A 15,832-nucleotide genomic window follows, 5' to 3' on the forward strand; every position below is an offset into this window, starting at 1 on the left:
GGAAATATTTGAAAACTAAATGAAGTATAGAAAGCAAAATTACTTAATACAGGTTGTCCCTAGAAAAAAGTTAGGAGTGGTCAGCCAGCAAATACAATCTTTTAACTTAATTTTTCATTCCTTAATCATGTGTCATAATCCTAGTCTATCATTGCTCACAAACTTGCTTTTAAGTCAAGCAAACTTAATGTAAAGTCTTGTATCACATTGCCCCAAGTTAACCCATTAATAATTAATATCTAGCTACAGAAAAAGGGTGAAGTGTGGAGATGTGTGATTTTTAAAAGAAGCAACAATTTAATTATATTATTATAATAACTGCTTTTATTGAGCAATTCATTCCTGGTCTTAAATGGAAAAAGAATCTCAGCTAAGAAATCAAAGCCAAACATGTACTTCATTCAGTATGCAAGTGTGTGCTGCAGTCCTAGGGATTACTCTATTCTCTAACTGAAAGCTAGGGAGCCAGAGATCCAGAATGGCTGTGCTACAGTCAAAGATAGGCTGAAATTTATTTTAAAAAATGAGAGTTTTCTCTTATGCATTTCTAGTATCAAAAGCAGTAGAGTGCAGAAGGTCATATCAGTAATCTGATGGTCTTGCCAGATTTCTGGGCAGGTTTTAGGGTCTCCATGCAACAGCAGCTGGTATTGCTACTTAAACTACTTAGCCTAAAGATAGCCAATATTGGCTGTTTTTTTCTCCAGAGTGGTAAGAAAGATTTTTTCCCCCACATTCTTCCTAACTAGGTCCCCCCCCTAGATTTTACTGATAAGAGAGATGAATACTGGTGGGTGCTAAATCCAAATGACAAAAAAAGAAAACAGGATCTTTACATATTAAAAAGGGTTGTTTCATTATACAGAAACCTGCTCATTTGGCTCCTTTCTCTTTTCCTTTCATTTATGGATGGCAAGAGAAAAATCAAGGTCAAGTCACTTGTGTAACAGACTAGAAACAATGAGGGAAGCTAGCTGCATGTTAGGAAGACAGTTGTTCACTGTGGCACCCTCACCCAGCTCAGAGACAACACCAAGCTGGCTGAGCCCAGTGGTGTGAGGTTCAACAAGGCCCAGTGCTGGGTCCTGCCCTTGGGTCACAGCAAGCCCAGGCAGTGCCACAGGCTGGGGCAGAGTGGCTGCAAAGCTGCCACAGGAAAAGGCCCTGGGGGTGCTGGTGACAGCAGCTGAACATGAGCCAGCAGTGCCCAGGTGGCCAAGAAGGCCAATGGCATCCTGGCCTGTGCCAGCAATAGTGTGGCCAGCAGGAGCAGGGCAGGGATTGTTTCCCTGTACTCAGCACTGATGAGGCCGCACCTCAAATCCTGTGCTCAGTTTTGGGCTCCTCAGTACAAGCAAGGTACCGAGGTGCTGGAGTGTGTCCAGAGAAGAGCAATGGACCTGTAAAGGGTTCTGAATACAAGTCTCATGCAGAGCAGCTGATGGAGCTGGGGGTTTTTAGCCTCGAGAAAAGGAGAGGAGGCTTGGGGGGGGGCCTTATCACTTTCTACAACTACCTGAAAGGAGTTGTTCTGAAAGGAGGCTGTAGCCAGGTGGGGGTCAGTCTCTTCTCCCACATAATAAGTGACTGGATAAGAGAAAATAACCTCAAGTTCTCATGGGGAGGTTTAGATTGGATATTAAGGAAAATTTGTTCACAGAAAAAGTGGCTAAGCATTGGAACAGGCTGTCCAGGAGAGTGGCTGAGTTACCATTCCTGGAGGGATTTAAAATTCATATGGATGGGACACTTAAGAACGTGGTTTAGTGGTGGACTTGGCTGTGCCTGGTTCATGATTGGACATGATGGCCTTAAAGGTATTTTCCAATCTAAACAAATTGTGATTCTCTGATTCCCAATGTGTTCGTATTTCTAGGCATCTGTTATTAACAGCAAAACCAGAAATATTACATGCAGTGTTGCAGTGTGTTTTGTTAAGTTAATTGGTTGGTTTGTTCCAATCCCCTTCTGTCTGAAAATGGTTCTGCCCCAGTTCTCCCTTCCCGCCTTTGGAGCTGTCTGTCTTCCTGGCTCCACCTCAGCCCACAATGTATCCCCTAAACTCTGCCCTGGTTTCCCTGGAAACCCTTGTATCTTTTCTTCTGATCCCGCCCCAGTACCCCGCCAATCACTCTCACTCCCCACCCTTACTGCTAGAATGTTCCAGCAGGGGAGTTCGATGGTTGGCTGAGGAACCGGGGCCCCTCCCCAGAATGTTTCCCGTTGGTGTTGCCCACGTGTCAATCCCTTGGACCCCACTCCCCACTACACCCCCATTGGCCCAATGGCTGGCACCTCCCTTGTTCTCCCTACCCCTTAAAAACTTGCTGTCATCCCCTCCCCCCTATCTTCTCCTGTCGGTCCCTCCGGATTCATTAAAGCCCAGATTAAGCCACAGTTGGAGTCCGCTTTCTTCTTTCTGCTGGTTGCAGCCTTTACTGGACTCCGTCCTGCACAAGGTGTGCCTACAGCCGCAAGCTGGGCACTGCCTTAGGCACTATCCCGAAGCCAGCTTTTGGGAGAAGTGCCCCTTCGTGTTGCTAGCAGTGCTGGTAGCTAGCTGGACGCTGACAATTGAGTTGCACTGCTGCAGTTCCTAGCACCCAACGTCGGGGTCCGAGGACATCGCCGGACCCTGCGGACGGAATTTTCAATTCCACTGGCCGCCGGACTACCCCTGTGGGAGCAGACCCCTTTTTGGTGGGTGGCACTCCAGGGGACTGGGGACGGCAGCTCCTTGCGCCCAAGGAGTCGTCCTTGCAGCGGAAGCCACCACCCTTGGATTTCTTTTGGCCCTCGCCAGGATTGGTGAGCATTTCTCTCTTTTCCCTGTCTTTTTAACTAATTTGTCCCCAAGTGGACCCTCTCTCCTTTTCTCGCTGTGCAGCTCTTTCTCGGCAGGGACCGGTGGGGGGCTCTTTCTTGTTTTCTTTACCCATTCTTCCCGGGTGGTGTGCACTGCGAGCTGCAGATATTAACATCTTTCACCATGGGCGCATGGTTGTCTGCGGCGCAGAAGACGGCTTCTGCTCAAGTTGTGGGGATCCTTTCTGGGAGGGGTTTTGTTGTTCGTAAAAAAGTATTAAAAAAGTCAGTGAAGTGGATATTTTCCCAATTTCCTGACGCTTCCCCGGAGCAGTTTCGTGACTCCCGCTTTTGGGACACAGTTTACAGCAAATTACAAAAGGAAATTAAATCCGGGGATTCCTCTCTAGCTGAGATCAATTATTGGGTATTCCAAATCAGGCTAGTGTTAAGATCTTCGAAATTGGGAAAAGGTTCCACGAGTTCTAATTTGTCCCCTTGTTCTCCCTGCTCTTCTAATCCTCCCCCTCCTTCTACTCCTAACCCTCCTTCCTCCCCTGCTCTTCCTAAAGCTGAGATCTTGAGAGGAGCAGCTCGCCCCAGCACGGCACAGGGTGGGCCACCATTCCCCTGGCTGCTCTCAAGGCTCCCGATCCCCCCCCCACCCCCCCGGGGAGTCCTGGCCAGACTTCTCGGGGTTCTTCCCACTCCCCCACTACCCCAGTTCAAAAAATCCTTGTTAAAACCCCAGTTCAAAAAATCCCTGTTAAAAAACCCTCTGTTCAGTTTCAGGTCCCTCCACAAGATGGCTCCTTTGGAGCCCAAGATGGAGGGGGCCACATGGTCTTTCCCGCCTTTTCTCCTTCTTTCTCCCAGAACCCCTTCTTGTCCCTCAACCCCTCCCAGCTTCCCTCTGCCCCTCCTCCCTTGTCGGTCCCTCCCACCCCTCTTCCCTCTTACGTAACCCTGCCCCTTGACTCCTCCCTTGGGGTGGGAACTTTGACATCTGTGTTTCCCGCCCAGCTTGCCCAGTCCTCCGCCCAGTCCTTCGGCCACTCCCCCTCCTCTCCCCCTTCCGGTTCCTACGCTCCCCCTTCCGGTTCCCACGCTTCGGCGTCTGGGGGGAGGGGTGGGAACCCCTGAGCCAGAGCCTGCTCCTATTCCATCAGCAGCTCCAGTTACTTACCATCCAGAAGGGGAGAGAGGAGTGGTGGCTCAGTGGACTCCCTTCCCGCACCATCAGATTAAAGAGCTCTGTAAGGCCCAAAAGGATTTCTCCCGGGAGAGTGAGTACTTCCGGGGGATCCTGAAGGCCACAATAGCAGGGCCGGAGGTCACCCCTAGTGATCTCTGAACCCTTTTCTCCTGTCTTCTGAACCCAACTGAATTATCTATATGGGAGACAATATGGAGAAGGGAAGTGGTAGAGGTGCTACCATCATTGTGGGAAAACCCTCACACTGGGCGTGACTCAAATGGGGAGATCATTTCAATTGATCATATGTGTGGCACGGGGAATTGGGCAGACGGGCACACTCAGGCGAGGGTCATCCCTCCTGAGGCGTTGCGGGAAAGCAGTAAGGCGGCAGAAAGAGCTTTCCTGAGATTACCATCAACTGCACCCCCCATTTTCTACTCAATAATTAAGCAACGGGCAGATGAACCGTTCATTGTATTTGTGGAAAGGCTTCGCAAATCTATTGAGTTGCAGGCGAAAAGCGAGGGAACCAGAGCGGAGCTCTTAAAGGAGGTGGCCCGTACTAACGCCAATCCCGCTTGCAAGGAGGCTATCCTTAGCCTCCCACCAGATCCTCCGCCGACCGTGCAGCAAATGATTGAAGTCTGCACGCACCGGGTCACCATAACAGCAGGAGACCTGGACCAGAGGGCCCGCATGCCACCTCACCAAACAGCTGCTGCTGCTGATACCCTGGATGATTCGTTAGTAGACGCCACTCCTGTCAACGACCGCCCAACACCCCGATCCGCCCTGGGACCACGTGGGAAGGCAGTCTCTCCGTGCCACCTGTGTGGCAAGCTGGGGCACTGGATGCCAGACTGCCCCCTAAGGTGGGAGTTCATGGATTTTAAAAGGGGGATATCACAGAGAGGGAATCCCCCACAAAAAAACTAAAGACTGAGTGCAGCCCCCTCGTGCGCTACGATAAAAAAAAGGTGGGTTCAATAACATCTTGCGGGGAGGGGAAAGGGGGAGAACCGCCTGTGCCCCATGCTATTTTCTTACCAGACTTGACATGTTTAGCCTGTCTTGAGCCACAGCCTATTCTGACCACAACATCTAAATCTAACCTCCCTATAGGTTGCAGCTGACTCGACCTCTGCATCTAAAAAACACTGAGTTCCAGCTGGTGACCGTGTGCCCAGAGTGCCCCGGCCAGTGGAGAAGGCTCGGACGTTGTGGGTATGTTGTTGTCGGAGACACAAAATTCATTCCACTCGAGATCAATGTCATCCCGGGCTTGTTGACAGCTGACCCAGGGAAGTGCTCGATGGGGCTGTACTGTGTCCTCCCTCCTCTCTTCCTCCCCAAAGGCCAAGTGGTGGCACAAGCCATCCCAGTGCCAGAGCTGAAGCTGAGTCCAGAGTTACTTTCACCATCTCAACAGACTAGCTCTCCGACGGTAGCCTGGGCTCAAGTCTTGGGGAGAGAAAAGCCCTGAGTTACTTGCCAACTCTCGAGGGGAGGGGACCACAGATCAATCAGAGATTTTCTGGACACAGGGGCAAATGTGATGATCATGCCCTCTCGGGAACGGCCGTCACATTGGGAACTGCAAGACGTGGCTGGTCGCGTACAAGGCGTTGGGGGTATGCAATTGGCCCGACAATCTAAGAGCATCGTCCAAATTCGGGGTCCGGATGGGCAATTGGCGTCAGTACGCCCATTCATTTTAGACTACACGGAACCCCTGTGGGGGAGAGATCTCCTCGCCCAATGGGGAGCCAGAATTGATCTCCCAACGGCTCCCCAGATTTTTCGGGCAGCGGCCACTGAAGAGCGCTCTACCCAGAAACTGCATTGGAAATCAAATGAACCAGTGTGGGTAGAACAGTGGCCGCTTAACAAACAAAAATTGAAAGCGCTCAATGAGCTCGTCCAGGAGCAGTTACTTAAAGGAAACCTGGTGGAGTCCATGTCAGCTTGGAACTCCGCAGTGTTTGCGATCAAAAAACCTAATAAAGACAAGTGGCGGCTCCTTCACGACCTCCGCAAAATTAACAACATCATTGAAGATACGGGACCTCTCCAACCAGGGATGCCGTCCCCAGCGATGCTCCCACAAAATTGGAATCTGGCTGTCGTAGATATAAAGGACTGTTTCTTCCAAATTCCCTTACACCCTGATGATGCACCACGTTTTGCCTTCACGGTTCCTTCCATCAACCGTGAAGCCCCAGGGAAATGCTACCATTGGCGTGTTCTTCCACAAGGAATGAAGAACAGCCCTGTCATCTGCCAGTGGTATGTGGTTTCCTTGCTGTCCCCAATTCGTACAGCCGTGGAGGACATTATCATCTATCACAATATGGATGTCATATTAGTTAGTGCTCCGACAGATGACATACTTGCCCATGTGCTTGACCTGACAATCAATGCATTGATTGCTGCAGGGTTTGAGCTCTAACAGGACAAGATTCAGCGGATGCCACCCTGGAAGTACCTGGGTTTGGAAATCACCAAGTGGACAATTGTTCTGCAAAAATTGGCTATTAAAACGAACGTAAAGACTTTAGCGGATGTTCATCAACTGTGTGGGTCTTTGAATTGGGTGAGGCCTTGGCTAGGCATTCCAACTGAAGACCTAGCCCCCCTTTTCAATTTGTTGAAAGGGGGAGAGGAGCTCAGCTCTCCCAGGTCACTCACCCCAGAGGCCCAGGCAGCATTGGAGAAAATCCAGGAATCCATCTCGGCCAGGCAGGCCCACAGATATCAACCGGGTCTGCCATTCAGGTTCATCGTTTTGGGGAAACTGCCACACCTACATGGCATGATCTTTCAATGGGACAAACCAGTTAGGGGCAAGGACCAAGGCTTGAGAGACCCTTTTCTGATTATAAAGTGGGTTTTTCTCAGTCATCACCGGTCCAAGAGAATGACACAGCCACAGGAGCTGGTGGCAGAACTCATCCGCAAAGCAAGATCGCGGATCAGGGAGCTTGCAGGCTGTGATTTTGACTGCATTCACATTCCCATTCAATTGCGATCGGGCCAATTCAAAAAGAAAACCCTTGAGAGGCTGCTTGAGGAAAATGAGACGCTACAATTTGCACTGGACAGTTACACTGGTCAAATTGCTGTTGATTGGCCGGCCCATAAATTATTTAATCAGGACGTCCAATTCACATTATCAATAAAAAAGGTTCAGTGTCAAACCCCTCTGAAAGCCCTGACCGTTTTCACTGACGCGTCTGGAGCATCCCATAAGTCCATAATGACTTGGAAGGATCCTCAAACTCAGCAGTGGGAGGCTGATGTTGCTAAGGTGGAGGGCTCTCCACAAGTAGCTGAGTTGGACGCTGTTGTCAGAGCCTTCAAGAGGTTCTCTGAACCATTCAATTTGGTTACAGATTCTTCATATGTTGCAGGTGTAGTGTCCAGAGCAGAGAACGCAGTCCTTCAAGAGGTGTCTAACATACCTTTGTTTAATTTGCTCTTAAGGTTGATTACTTTAGTCTCCCACCGAGAGCAACCTTTCTTTGCGATGCACGTCGGATCACACACTGACCTGCCAGGGTTCATCGCAGAGGGCAATCGAAAAGCTGATGCTTCAAGAGGTGTCTAACCTGGGACAGCAGGTATACTCGTATAAAACCAATAAAGAACGAATACGTTGCTGCCCAGTGGTGTGAGACGGCCGTTGAAATACCCATTGCATCCACCCTGCGAAGCTAGCCGCTGTCCCTACCCCGGGGAATTTTCTTTATTTGTGGAGACCAAGCGTGGGCAGGCATCCCCTCTCGCCTGGTCGGAGGTCCTTGTACTTTGGGTCGGCTGTTGCTGTTTACACCCAACCTGACCAAAATTAATGATTGGAAGGTGAAAAGAGCTGCCCTGGAATCAGTCCGGTCCAAAAGAGACCTTAAGGATCTCGATCCGGAGTGTGACTCTGAAATTATCCATTGGTCCAAGCCAAAAATTGTAGCTGTCACCTTGTTTTTACCTTGGGTGTCGGTGGCTAAGTCACTAGGAGAAATGGCTCGCCTAGAGTGTTGGGTTGCTAAGCAAGCCAATCTTACATCAGCCACCTTATCAGACCTCCTATCAGACGAGGAAATGACGAGGAAGGCAATGCTCCAGAATAGGGCAGCAATTGATTTCCTGTTGCTTTTACATAACCATTGTTGTGAAGAGTTCGAGGGCCTCTGCTGTTTGAATTTATCATCCCGGGCCGAAGATGCGAGAGCCTCCATTCAAAAAATGCAGGACATGGTCCATTAGATCAAGCAAGACACATCGGATTGGCACATCGGATTCTAACTTTTCAAGAAGCACTTAAAAAGGGTAACTTTGAATGTTTGTCCTCATTGTTACATCATCATACAAATCCTAAACTGAAACAACTTTTTTTCAACGTGGATAAATTAATCTAGACCCTTCTGGCAATATTCCTTAATAAATTCTGCATTACTAGTTCTAAGCTAATTGTATAAAGGAAAAACGTCCAGCTGGCTGTGTGTCTTAAAGATCTCTTAGAAGACATCCTTAAGGAAAAAACTCAAATGGACACCACAGAGAATATCAAGTGACACCAGTAACTGAAAGTTACTTTTACCCCTTTCCATATGTTTGCTATGCTGTACTAGCACAGACCACCACTAAGCCATGTTCCCTATAAGCATCATGTTTTTGTGGTTTTTAAATACATACAGGGATGGCTACTCAATCCCTTCCTTGGGTAGCCTGTTCCAAAGCTTGACAAGCCTTCTGGTAAAGAAATTTTCCTAACCTAGACCTTACCTGGAGCAACCTGAGGGCTGGCTCCTTTGGTTCTACTGCTTGTTACCTGGGAGACCAGCCCCCACTTCACTACAGCCTCCTTTCAGGGAGTTGAGTAGAGCAGTAGGGTCTCCCCGGCTTCCTTTTCTCCAGGCTAACCAACACAGTTTGCACCTGCTCAGGACCAAACTGTGCTGGGGATCACTCACCCCTCACACACACGGCACTGACAGTTACAGAGTCTGGGGCAGGAATGAGAGAGAGGAAGATGTCTTGTTGATTTGAGATGCAGATCTTTCTGCAAATAACTTTAAAATTGAAAGACGGGTTCACAAAAGGCATACTCTTATACTTGCCAGTTCAATTCAGTCAAGCAAGGCAAATAATGTATATTAAATTTTTATTTTTTTTACACTTACTGGAGATTAATGAATAGACAATATTTTTTAACGCAAAACTCCTTTTTTTGTCAATTTTAAAATGTTACGGTATACTTCCCAACTCTTCCTTTCAGAATCTGTGATTTTAACATATTTTGATCTCCAATTGATCATTTCTGTACTTCCCTTTGGTATATTCATGTAAACTGAAGTACTTACTTCAGTTCACTTCCCCCCCCCATCTTTTTACTTTATGTATTACTCTACTTTTATATTTGCTTTCATGTCTTCTTGTCTCTCCTATCAAAATAGATATACAAAACATTGTGTGAGTACCATTTACAGGAGCAAAATATCGGCTCTTCAGAAATATTAAAGAAGCAAACTTTCAACACTTAGAGGAGCAACAGAAGAAAAATTTCATCCCAAAATGAGATTTTTTTTAAACAATCCTCATGTTTAAATATATTCAGTTTAAATATTTTTCCTCCAAAACCTTTCCAAGCAGATCACCACATGAGAACCATGTGGTGCTTGCACAAAGAACCCAATTATGGTAGAAGGCTTAGAGAGGGATTACAAAGGATGGGCTTAGGGTGCTTTGCATCTATGTGATGCCTCAATAGAATTTGCATCTCAAACTGGAATCAAAATGACCTAATTCTGAGTATGGAACTGCCTGGGCAGACTTTCTGGAATAGTTCACACCTGGGCCATCAGGACAGCTTTGAAGCAAAATCATAAAGTTGCATTTGTCTAAGCCATCTGCTTTGGAATGATCTCCTGGAGTAGGGCTGTACTTTCCAAAACTCAAGACCACTTGGGAAAATGTTAGCCTTTTCTTTAAAGTAAACCAGCAGAAAAATTATTAACCCAAGAAACGATGGTGCTCACCAGGGTTCAAATTTATTTGTCCCTGACTTACTTTCACAAGCTGCCTTAACAGTAATTTCACTTACTGGTAAAAAATCAAAACAACAAACCTCATCTTGCCTTCTGTTTGAGCATGCCTAATATCAGCTAGATCTTGTGAAGTATTTTTTGCCAGGCTGAAGTCTTCTTTAGTACCAAGCTTGTGTTCCTGATCCTTCACCTTCTCCCTGAGAAGTTAACCAGACTGGGTTTCTCATCATTAGGCCCTTTTGACCACCTCTCTGTTGTGTTCTCATGGCTTTTCTCTGCAACCTTGCATTGGATTTAAGTGGCAAAGTCTTGTAAAGGGAGACAAGGTAGAACAGCACAGGTGGCTTCTGTGAGAAGACACCAGAAGAGAGACACTGTTTCTCCCCTCCAGGGAACTAACTCTGCTCAGCAACTTCAATAGATACGGCTGGCTCCTGCTTTTCTACCATGACTGCCCTACACTCCAGCAGGTGAACAAGGCTGTAGCAGCCAAACTGATGTGATGAGACTGGTATGGGATTTACCAAAGCCATGGAGATTAGCATGTGGGGCTGAGAGCCCCACAGGACCATCATTCCCTGTCTACCTCAAATTGAATGTCCTTGGCTACAGCCCAGATGCCAAAACCATCCTTGTCAGTGTGGGCCCAGAACAGCAATAGAAGCCATAAACAGCAAGGACACGGAGTCTGCCAGATGGTGTGACTGTAGCTGGCATGGCCAGCATGGACTGTGCTGCATCTGTGTTTCACTGTGCTTTATGCAGGAAGGCTGACACTGCTTGGGAGCACTTGGTTTATTGGGCTTGCACTTGGGCTTACACTTTGTTGCTTACCCATCACAGCTGTAACTGGATTGGATCTTCAGCACCCAAACCCATGCATACTGCTCTCTACTGAATGTTTTTTGGAAGGACCTGTTGGCAAACTGATGCAGAGAGCAAGGTGTCAGTGAACTTTCCAAAGAGGCATATCCCATGGGGTATATTTCTGTGAGCTTTTAACAGGCAGTGCTGGAAGCCAAATGTTGCTACCTGCCACAAGGCCTGCACACCCTCATCCTACCAGCAGAGAATTCACTGGGGCCTGTCAGGAATGTTCAGTCCCACCTTCTGCCTCCCTTCCTGCTTGGAACTTTCGTGGGTGGTGGTGAGGCTGTCTAAAGAAGCTGTTCTATCCCTGGAAGTGTTCCAGGCCAGGTGGGATAGGGTTTTGAGCATCCTGCTCTAGAGTAAGATATTCAGGCAGGGGAGTTGAAACTAGATAATCTTTATAGTCCCTTCCAACCCAAAGAAGTCTATGATTCTATGATGCTACATTGCCCCTCCACTGTCCACGCCCTAAGGCCACTGTGACCAAAACACTGAACCAGCTGCTCTGTGACATCAGCCCTGGGGCCAAAGGCACTGCATTAGTTGGTGGCTGCACTAAATGAGCCCTCACTCCTTCAGCACGTGCCAAGGCAGTGATGCATTTGCTGTGCCTCCTTGTCCTACTGGCCATGTGTAGGTCTGTGCTCAGCACATGGCACACCTGTGGGTAAGTGGCCTCAGGCTCTTGGAGGTAGTTTAGACAACATTTGAGGGGTGTTCCCTGTCCCCTCTGGCCACATTACAGTTTTGTGAGCTCCATGCAGGAGCTTCAATTCCTTGACAGTGCCCAAGCTGCAGCACAACTTGTCTATGGAGGCTCAAGAAGAAACAGGAGTGGACAGACACATGCCCCATGGGGTTCCCTGGCTCTGCTGTCCATGCAAACAATGCCATGTGGGGAGGGAAGCTGGCTGACCTTCAACCTGAGCAGCAGCAAGCCATCAAGCAATGACTTTCTGTTTACAGAGGGACCTGTGGTCTCTGGCCCATGGCTGCTTCCTATGGCCCCATGGCTTATGACTATGACCCCATGGCTCCAGACTATGGTGAAGTGCACATCATTGGTGGCACAGATGTCCAACCAGGAGCCTGGGGCGGGATTGTCAGCATCCAGGATCCCTGGGAACCAGGCACAGGGCACATCTGTGGAGGGTCCCTCATCAGCACAGAGTGGGTCCTCACAGCTGCCCACTGCTTCATCAATGCCAGGTAGGGAGCAGCAGGGAATGGGTCTGTCTCCACTACACCAGCAGGTACCCTGTTGGCAGCACCATGGGCTACTCCCATCCTGTCTCCCTGCAGTATGCCCAATGTCTGTGCACTGCAGACCCCAGCTGAGAGACTACTCAAGAGAACACTCTGTGATCTTGCCACTGCTTCCTAGAAGCCTCTAGATCAACGTTCTCAGAGCCTAAGTCATGCTAGGGCAGTCATACACGCTGCTTTCTTCTCTGACTTGCAAAGCAGAGGATGGGGAACTCCTGTGCTGCTGCAGCACATGGCTCTGCTCCCTCTCACCTCCTTCTCCATGTCCTTCTTAGGAACACCAGCACGTGGCATGTGGTGGCTGGAGCTACCCGGTTGACTCAGCTGGGCCCTGAGGTGCAAGTGCGCCAGATTAAGCAGCTGCGGGTTCATGAACACTATATTCCTGGTGAGGAGAGGAACAACATTGCCTTGCTGAAACTGGACCAGCCTGTTGTGTGCAACCACTACGTACAGCTGGGCTGTGTGCCTGACACCACATTGAAAGTGTCAGAGCTGGAAGCCTGTTACATTGCTGGCTGGGGTACTACTACTACAAGAGGTGGGTTCACAAAAGGGACACATGCCCTCAGGGCAAACTTGGTACGTAAGGGAGGTGGGTTGGGCTTCCCAACAGCAGAGGCCAAAGCCAGAGTCAGGCTGTAGGATGTCTGCCTCTGGAGCGGTAGTCCTGGACCACTCCCCAAAGCCAGACAGAAGGGGGAAAGCAGAGCAACATGGTATTTGCCTAGGGAACCCCAGGGAAGCCCTAGGGACCAGGGATTCATCCACCAACAAGAGAGGAGAATGACCAAAGAACTGCTGTATGCTCATTTCTTTCTGTGCTCACAGCTCAAAGACCAAGTGATGTGCTGCAGGAGGCCAAGGTCCACCTCATAGATGTCCAGCTCTGTAACAGCAGCCTCTGGTACACAGGGGCCATCCACACTCAAAATCTGTGTGCTGGTTACTCAGTGGGTGGCATTGACCCCTGCCAGGTAGGAGCGTGAGACAAGCCACTCAGCCCCCAGCAGCACAGGCAGCCTGAGCAGCACCACCCCAACACAGCCCAGGGCCTGTTTTGCGGCCAGTCACTCACAGCCCCAGCTGCCCACCACTGTTAGGGCTTCCTTCCCCTTCCCCTTGCCCAGTGGCCCCATTGTCCCAGGGACATTACACCCAGAAAGCATATCTAGTGCTCTTGGCTGTCCAGAGGTCTAGATGCTAACCCTGGAACATCCGTGCTCTGCACATCCGGGATTACTGTGCAGAGACAAGAGACAACCCTACCATACAAGCCCCTCACCTACTCCCAGCCAAGGTGCTGGAGGCTCCAGCACCTGGGCTGAGACTTTCTCTACCAGGAATACAGCTCTGTCAAGAGCTGTGAAAGAGAAGGAGACAGCTCTAGTGCTGGCAGCAGCTACCCAATATTACCTTATTCCTCTCTTGCTCCACTGCAGGGTGACAGCGGTGGTCCTCTGGTGTGCAAAGATAACAATGCTGCCTTCTTCTGGCTCGTTGGTGTGGCCAGCTGGGTGAAAGGCTGTGCGGGAGCAAACCAGCCTGGCGTCTACACCTCCGTTCAGCACTTCTATGACTGGATCCTGGTCCAGATAGACCCGCAGACAGAGAGAAGGGCATCAAGACATTCTATGACTGCCCCAACCCCCCCTCAGAAGCCAAGACCAACACCAACACCATTGGACAGGTTTAGCTCCTCTCCATTTTCCCTCCAGAGGTTGGTGGAATTTTTTACTCAGGCACAGGAGCTCCTTCAGGTCTTAAGGAGAAAACTGGCTAAAGAAGCAGTATGAACAGGATCCAGTGCGGGCTGCAGTGGACCATGACCATTTTCTTTTGGAGCAATGTCTGCTGATCCAAAGGCAGCCTCAGTGTCTAAGGCCTGCCCTATCCTGCTCATGCTTCTCCTCTGTGTGCATACAAATCCTGAATCTGACTTAGTTGTGGAAATAAAGTTGTCTGGTTTCACTGTTAACCATGTTTTCAGTTCCATTCAGTCTCCCATGCCAGGCAAGGATTTCCACACCTGGTACATGCTAAATCAGGCTGAGGACAGACATCAGGCTCAACAGAAAATAATCAGTTCAAAGGACTGAAACTCTGCTTGGTCAGAGAAGAGGGCAAGGGTGCAGTAGAAGAAGGGAATACAGCTCACAGAGCAATGAGATCCTAGAAACAGCACTTGGAAGTCTAAAGTGTCTTAGGCTGCCTACTGGTGGGACAAGTCTGTGTTTTGCACAGTGCACTAGGGAAAAAGTGGACTCTTTCATGGAGACATGGTTTGTAGAAAGAACCAAGCTTTGCACCAAGGACTGGATAAGGAACTTGACATCCAGTCACAGATAGTACATGGATAAATTTCAATTAATTTCTATACTGTTATTTGAGGAACATGCTGTGCTTATGACTATAGCGAGTGAAGGTGTGTTCATGTTTCACTAGAAAACATCCAGTCCAGATGACCTGGAAAAGCAGAGAAGGACTGGACTGTGCTCATATTCATGGAAGGGGTGGTTATGGATACTTGGGTGCCAGTAAAGGCATTGCTCTGTCTCTGTCAACCTGGTTTGTTGTTCACAGTAGCTGTGTAAGTCTCTGTGTCTGTTTCTCTGTCAGTGTACCTTGCTCTCTGGAATGCACACAAGCACAGACACACAGTTTTGTCCTTTGGGAAGCAGAGCTATACCTAACAAATAGTTCAGAGCTATCAGCTACCACAGACACTACTCATCTCTGATGTTACTTCCAAACTGAATTATTATTCCAAAATGAATTATTGTACCAGCCAGGCAAAGTTTATCCATCTCAAGAAGTCTCATCATATATAAGCCAAGTTAAGAATTCTTTGTTATTGTTATGAAATGCAGAATGAGTAATAAATTGCCATTATTATGGTAATGATATCATAACTAGTGGTTCTTAAGTAAAATATTAACTTGAGTAATAGAAGAACTATAGGGCTGAATAGCGCTGAATTTTCATTGCTATTATCTATGCACTGAGAAAGAAAATTCCTTTAGGAAAATTATGACTAAGACCTTTTCAAGAGCTTGCATTTCTTAGCAGTTCTCACCTTCCTTTCAGTCTCATAAATACATGCAGTGTGAGTTGTGAAAAAACATGATGACAATCAGTTTTCCTAAAGCCAGACTGATATGATTGCTCTAACATTTTTATTGCAGTATAAGGATGGAAAATTTCAAGCAGAAAAAAAATAAATCTAATAATCTATTCAGAGGAACCATAAACCACCATTATCTAGCAGTATCACTGAGATGCCTCTATAATGCAAAATCCATAGCAGTAAGAGTGATGCCAGACTGCATTTTCCTTAAGAAACTGCATTTGCGCTATAAACACTCTGCACATCTTTTTGAGGATATCCTATTACCACAGGAGATAATGATCAACACTTCATACCTTCTTTTTTGAAATGATACTAAACAGTAAGTTGCAGACTAAAACTACTAAGATATCATTACTTGCCAGAGATGATTGTTCCTTGCAGCTTGATGATTTTTGTGTTTCCTACAGTATATTTTCTTATATTAGATACTTATATAATGGCATTTCTGATGGACATGAGGAACTGTATGTAATTACATGCTCTTCTGTTGTAATTTGAACCCCTGGGAACTGTGTTAGT

At 48.0% G+C, this 15,832-nt stretch overlaps 2 protein-coding genes across 2 annotated transcripts in view; one reads left to right on the top strand and one right to left on the bottom strand.

Moving 5' to 3' along the window:
• PUM3 (pumilio RNA binding family member 3) overlaps nucleotides 1–15,832 on the bottom strand; it is a 70,384-nt gene that overhangs the window by 31,797 nt on the left and 22,755 nt on the right. The gene's annotated exons all lie outside the window — the stretch shown is intronic.
• LOC118699649 (acrosin-like) lies at nucleotides 11,141–13,979 on the top strand. Its single transcript, XM_036403744.2, has 5 exons — nucleotides 11,141–11,244; nucleotides 11,884–12,126; nucleotides 12,459–12,724; nucleotides 13,015–13,160; nucleotides 13,626–13,979. The coding sequence occupies exons 1-5, from the start codon at nucleotides 11,141–11,143 to the stop codon at nucleotides 13,977–13,979; spliced, it is 1,113 nt and encodes a 370-aa protein (XP_036259637.2).

Source organism: Molothrus ater, chromosome Z, assembly GCF_012460135.2.
Source record: "Molothrus ater isolate BHLD 08-10-18 breed brown headed cowbird chromosome Z, BPBGC_Mater_1.1, whole genome shotgun sequence".
Classification (NCBI taxonomy): Eukaryota; Metazoa; Chordata; class Aves; order Passeriformes; family Icteridae; genus Molothrus; species Molothrus ater.

Bases quoted from the DNA above. Each gene is read 5' to 3' on its own strand.
- LOC118699649 (XM_036403744.2), top strand. From the start codon at position 11,141: ATGTTCAGTCCCACCTTCTGCCTCCCTTCCTGCTTGGAACTTTCGTGG. The intron at 12,127-12,458 runs GTAGGGAGCAGC...TGTCCTTCTTAG, and splicing joins CACTGCTTCATCAATGCCAG to GAACACCAGCACGTGGCATG. The intron at 12,725-13,014 runs GTGGGTTCACAA...CTGTGCTCACAG, and splicing joins GGGTACTACTACTACAAGAG to CTCAAAGACCAAGTGATGTG.